General features: G+C 36.7%; 2 protein-coding genes across 2 annotated transcripts; one reads left to right on the top strand and one right to left on the bottom strand.

Annotated features, from left to right (window-relative positions):
* Positions 1-673: 673 nt before the first annotated feature.
* On the top strand, positions 674-1,441 carry LOC105111471 (oleosin 18.2 kDa-like). Its single transcript, XM_011006833.1, has one exon. The coding sequence runs from the start codon at positions 808-810 to the stop codon at positions 1,255-1,257; it is 450 nt and encodes a 149-aa protein (XP_011005135.1). The 5' UTR covers positions 674-807; the 3' UTR covers positions 1,258-1,441.
* Positions 1,442-1,969: 528 nt separating this feature from the next.
* LOC105111472 (WD repeat-containing protein 82-like) lies at positions 1,970-5,604 on the bottom strand. The gene is made up of 10 exons (XM_011006834.1): positions 5,440-5,604; positions 5,207-5,307; positions 4,988-5,097; positions 4,838-4,904; positions 4,244-4,343; positions 3,951-4,067; positions 3,738-3,875; positions 3,435-3,516; positions 3,023-3,072; positions 1,970-2,342 (listed from the first exon to the last, which is right to left on the bottom strand). Exons 1-10 carry the CDS (start codon positions 5,515-5,517, stop codon positions 2,163-2,165), a joined length of 1,023 nt encoding a protein of 340 aa, XP_011005136.1. The 5' UTR covers positions 5,518-5,604; the 3' UTR covers positions 1,970-2,162.
* Between the last annotated feature and the right edge of the window lie 323 nt (positions 5,605-5,927).

Below are 5,927 nucleotides of genomic sequence, written 5' to 3' on the forward strand. Positions count from 1 at the left end.
AACTTTATTATAAAACACCAATTGAGATTGTGTATCTATGATGTGATCATGGCTAGGACATCAAAATATCTATTAGGAGTTTCTATTAGATTTATTGTAAGATCTAAATCAAAGTGAATTCATAAAGATGAGTTAAGTCAAGAGGTTTAGGTTAAAAATATTTAAATTTGTCATTCAACTTTTATCTATTAACAGGAAGAGTTTGGATGCTATTGTAACTAGATTGGCAACTAGAAATGTGTAACATTCTAACTATATATATGATAAGCATTCTAATTCATCTTGCCATATTTATTTAGCATGAGTAGTTTGGCTTGACTGACAGGACCACCATATCAATTGATTTTTTAACATGATCATAAGAGTAGCTAGAGAGACTTGACTGAATTGATACAAAATATATAAACTGAGTAGAATCGTTCTGAAGGTAACAACCATCTTCGGTTCCAGGCCAAAAACCCACTTGTTTCCATGAATAATGCACAACCCTACAAATTTCACCGAGCTGCAACGGCCTAGTGGCAACAGAGATCCCCTCTCAATAAGCCACCTCATTTTTCATTTTTCATTTTACATTTTCAGTTCTCCTTTCTGGTTATTTTCCCAACATAGGCCCTGAAACTTGTTTCTCATGCAAAGCCCTTACTCACCATCTCACCCTTCAACGTGTCGCCATACCGAAGTTCCGTCTCCTCTTTAAAACAACACCACCACCCCATCTCTCTTCCTTACCTCCTGTCCTTCTCTCTGTGTGTGGTCTCATTATCCTATATCTTCATTTTCCTCGAAGTTGTGTTATCACCACCAATGGCTGATCGTATGCAGCCGCACCAAGTGCAAGTGCATGGCTTGAAGGGTCATCAACAGCATGGGCCATCAGCCTCCAAAGCCCTGGCTGTGCTCACAATGCTACCTGTAGGTGGTGGGCTTCTTGCACTTGCAGGTATAACCCTAGTTGGCACCCTGATCGGTCTAGCTGTAACCACCCCTCTTTTTATCCTGTTCAGCCCCGTTCTGGTCCCAGCTGCCCTTGTAATAGGGTTAGCTGTGACCTCTTTTTTGGCATCTGGGGCTTTCGGACTGACAGGGTCCTGGTCGCTCTCCTGGGTTGGTAGGTACATCCAGGAGGCTACCCAGACCATGCCGGAGAGTCTTGACGAGGCAAAGAGGCGCATGCAAGACATGGCAGGTTATGTGGGACAGAAGACCAAGGAAGTGGGCCAAGAAATCCAGAGGAAGGCACATGAAGGGAAATGAAATGAAATGAAATCAAGTGAAGCATAATGTTTGGTTTCTTGGTTTCTAGGGTTATCTATGCGAGGGCTGGTTTTCTAGAGCTACTTTTGTTGTATGTAGTTGTAAGGAATCTCTATTGCGAGGTAGAATGAGTTTGGTTTATGAGTTCTACCTTAATTTAGAATGTGAGCATTTGTACTGTTTAGTATTCTGGGTTCAATCGTTGAATTTCAATGTTATCTTGCGTTCTCTCTTGTAAAATCTCTCTCTCTCTCTCTCTCTCTCTCTCTCTCGAGAATTTCAGATTTCTGATAACAGGGCAGGAAATCTCAATTCATATTTTGCCTAGCTTTCCTAACAGCAAAGCAAAAATTACATTCTGAAGGACTTGTCAACCCTGGGCAGATATATTTTACCAGCGATCATAGATTCTAATGCTTCTGATAAAAGGTATTTCCACCATGTTTGCTTTAATACAGATAAAAGCAAACGCAACTTGCCATTACATGGTTTAATAGCAAATACAGGGTCTAAGAAGACATGAATCCAGGATGGTGGTTCTCTTGCAAAATTAATGCTGGTAAAACATAAAATTTCGAAGGTATACAGAATAGGTAAATTTCTAATTCTGATGAAGTATAAGCAAGCAATTGTGTGATGCTTACCATTATTCATGTTCCTCCGTGAAACGAGCTCTTCTTTCATAAGAAAAAATAGAAAAAGAAAAGGAACGCGTTGAAATCACAGGATCCACTCATAACATATAAAGCGTTATGTACAAAATCTGAGGCCGCTTCAGACACCAAAATTTTGGCCCAACAAGGGTACATTAGGTTTATTGTGATTCCCCAGCTAATGTACATGATTAAGCTAAGCACCTAGGATTCCTTGTAAAATTAAACAAAAGAGGAAACCAGGATTCATTGTTAAGATACATTTTCAGATGGAGCTGAACCTTCAACGTCCATGGGACGAGGTTCGACAGTTGATTTTGAGCTGTCAGGTATCCAAAACGTGAGAACAGTAGACGCAGCAACAAACATGGCACGACGAGGAGCCCATTTCAAGCACGATGCGATACCTATGTGACTGTTCCAGCATGATACCTGCAAAAGAACCACATTGGTATTGCTATCTTGACTTCAACGCCTGTTTTTAGTACAAAATTGTAGGTTAACCCAGTAGATTGATTCAGTATGAGTACTATTATTCTCCTAACGATTACTTGATAATAGCTTAATCATAAAGAAAAAGTTTCCCATGGAATTCCAAGTTCCTAAGTTTGTAACACAATAGACAAGGTAAAATTGAATATCTAAGAAGGTTGTTTTCATTGCCAATACAGCCATAGTGCTTTTATAAATGTGTGGGTTTATTTATATGCATATACATACATATATATACATATGCAAGTAAAGGATATTGAGGATATTAAATTTGCCACAGGCGTATCAATCCAACTAGCGGGGTGACTCCCCTTGGGTGCATGAGGAGTCTACACTACTTATTAGGCTATAGGCAAATATACTCTGGTAGCTACAACTACCCAGGACCTAGTATTCCAAAAGGAAGAAAATGGAGTCGAGACAGAATTCACTCGCTGCATGTGTGGAAAGAAGTACCAAAAAACGAATGTCTTTTAAATCCTTGCACCATATGAACTCTTTCTTAAGAGAGTCAAAAGGGTGTCTGGCCTAGCTACATTGAATTCCTTTTATTTATTTTGCCATGATCATTCTGTTCAATCTAGAAACTCCATCTGAGAAAATATTGAGATAATCTATACCTCATTTCGCGTGTTGATGTTCCAGGCATGCAAGGTTCCATCTCCTGAGCCTATTACAGAAAAAACCATAAGCACCATTTTAGTACTAAAAATAGAAAACATCAAAAAACTAGGTTGAAATTTGCATCTCATTAGGCTACATTAGATGATAGCTAAAAAACCATCTTGGGCTGTATTGCTATTCATAAAAAAAAAAAAAAAAAAAAACCCTGCAGGTGATATTAGCATAAATGTTTATGTTGTGATATTAATGGATGCCTTTTAACTTTGAAAGACTAACATTACTTTCAAAACTCAAATTGATAGCATTGGCATTCAGCATCCTATATCATATTAGTTTTTTGTGGATTAAATGGGAATGAATAAAATTTAAAAACATTTTATTTAGGAAAATAGAACCAAAATCAGATACCTGATACCACATATTGGCCATCTGGGGTAAAAGTTGCCTCTATTTTTGTATTGGGAGATGGTTCCAAACTGAACCCACATCGCTGCATGAGGGAAACTTTAAATCGATCATTCAATCCATACATTATACATAAACAGCACAATGCACAAGCTCCTTGAGAAACTTTAGATCGATCACTTATTCCACAAATTATACATAAACAGAACAATACACAAGCTTATTCAGAAGCAAATCAACAGGATATTGGGCGGGCTTTATGGAGATAACGAATCAGGCCTTAAGTATCCAACCCAGGAAGCTAACCTTCTCTCCACCATATGCATCAAGAACATAGATGTTGTTACTCGTGGTCGTCAATAGCATTGATTTGCCATCATTGCTGAATTTAATATCACAAACCTCAGCTGTATCTCCACCAACTAAAAAAGTGTCAAAGGGACCCTGCAATTAGAGATGCAAGTCAAACTCTACAGATAAAAATGCTAAGTCTTAAGTTGGTGCTTTGTAGGTACGAACCTTGTCATAGGAACGTGAATCAAACAGCTTAATAGCACCCCCTTCCATTGCCACAGCAAAGACAAGACCTTGTTGGTCATATGCAACTGTGGGTCTACCACGTAAACGCAAAATTCCCTGAAAACTATAACAGTGAGCATAAATCACAATCATGTAGAATAAATAAAAGCTGTTTGTGATGCTAGATTAGTCATCTCGACTGCTGGTTATGACGCACCCTATTTGAAATTCATTTTGTGTATTCTATTGAAAGAGCCTCACACCAAAATTTAAATGCTACATTGGAAGCAAACCTGACAGGCATTTACACGAAGATCCCATATTCTAACGCTGTGATCAAGAGATCCAGACATGAAGCTATCATTGATTGGAGACATGCAGAGGGAAACAACTCTGCAACATCATATATGGTGAAATTTTTCATGTCAGCATCATGAGATGGAAGCCATATTGGTTTGAGACATTGGAAAAAATAAAAAAGGAAACAACCATCTAAGCTAATCTAAATAAGACATGCCTGTGCATTAATGTGATACAATGAAATGTAAAGAGAAGGCTGAAGCCCCCATTTTCAGTTTTTACAACATAAACATGTTATCCAGTTATGAGAAGGAATCGTGTAAACAAAATGTTTCTGCCATCAAGGAATTGGCTTATGGTAAATGACTTCATATGAGACCTATGAGTTGTAGTGCCCTTATTCAAATATTCCAGCTACCTCGAAAAAACAAATAAAAACTGGAAGTGTTCTTGCAAGTTACCAAAAGATATATGCTATTGAGTTCATCTCCATAATTCCCACATAAATAAATAACTAAACAAAGTTTTTGCAAGCAAATAAACGCAATTAAAACCAAAATCAGTGCTCATTACTGAAGAGCCAATACCTCTCTTTATGCCCTTTGAAGTAGCGAAGACATCGATTATCATACATTGATAGATAACGTAATGATTCTGCAACATTTTCCATCACTCGCTCATACATGAAACAATGATACATAAAATTCAAAAGAAAACAGCAAAAAAAAAAAAAAAACCTCCGGTAGAATCTAAATTGTATGTTGAGGAACAAATAACAGAGCTAGGATGGTGCGTGAAACATATTCGATCTGCACCGTGTTTCTTGTGAAACGTAGTCTTCAGCAATCTGAAATTCAATTCTAAAAAACTCAGTATCCCATAATATATATATATACACACACACACAAAGTAAGCAATTTATCTTCTTAAAGAAAAAAAGGAAAAAGGAAACAGACTTGGCACTTGCAATGTCGTAAAGGCGAACCGAATCATCCTCGCTAGCTGTAACTAACAAATCGTCTTTTCGATGAAAATCAATTGAATTAATCTTACCCCCCTGAATAAATTAACAAATAAATAAGTACAAGACATACACAAACTAAGAGCGTAAACAGAGCTGAACTGCATTAATTGAATTGCATAGTAATTAAAATTAAGCTAAAGGATTTGTTCTGTTCGTGAAGCTTACAAATTCGGAGAAAACAGCTCCAATAGACATGCTGCGCACCGTATCATCATCGAGTTCTGTAAGCGACGTCATAGCCATTGATTGATACAGAGGAAGGAGTAGGGTTTTAGGCCGAAATGGGGTTAATAATTATCCAGTTCAAAGAGGCCTATTAACGGGTTTGACTTCAGGGTTAAGACACGAATATATAATTATTAACCCTATAAAGTAAATTTTAATTGCATTGCCGTAAAACATTAAAATATAATATAAGCACTCTCTTTTCTTGTTAATAACGTGTGCGAGTTTGGGAAAATATATTTCAGAGGTTTTCTCTGGTTTTACCTTACAAGTTTGTTATTGTTTTTTAAATGAGAAAAATACATGAACAATATTTATTTTTTATACATGAACAATATTTATTTTTTCTTTCATATACAAATACTTTTTAGCAAATATAAAAAAAAAATTCTTTTATATATTAGTTGGTATTATAAATTTAATTTTAA

The sequence above is a fragment of the Populus euphratica genome, unplaced genomic scaffold (genome assembly GCF_000495115.2).
Source record: "Populus euphratica unplaced genomic scaffold, PopEup_1.0 scaffold521.1, whole genome shotgun sequence".
Taxonomy (NCBI): domain Eukaryota; kingdom Viridiplantae; phylum Streptophyta; class Magnoliopsida; order Malpighiales; family Salicaceae; genus Populus; species Populus euphratica.

What these genes read in the sequence shown, in the direction of transcription:
- LOC105111471 (XM_011006833.1), top strand. Translation starts at nt 808, where the DNA reads ATGGCTGATCGTATGCAGCCGCACCAAGTGCAAGTGCATGGCTTGAAG.
- LOC105111472 (XM_011006834.1), bottom strand. Translation starts at nt 5,517, where the DNA reads ATGGCTATGACGTCGCTTACAGAACTCGATGATGATACGGTGCGCAGC. An exon ending in TACGACATTGCAAGTGCCAA is followed by an intron (nt 5,098 to 5,206) that starts GTCTGTTTCCTT and finishes ATTGAATTTCAG; the next exon opens with ATTGCTGAAGACTACGTTTC. An exon ending in CAATTTAGATTCTACCGGAG is followed by an intron (nt 4,905 to 4,987) that starts GTTTTTTTTTTT and finishes AAAATGTTGCAG; the next exon opens with AATCATTACGTTATCTATCA.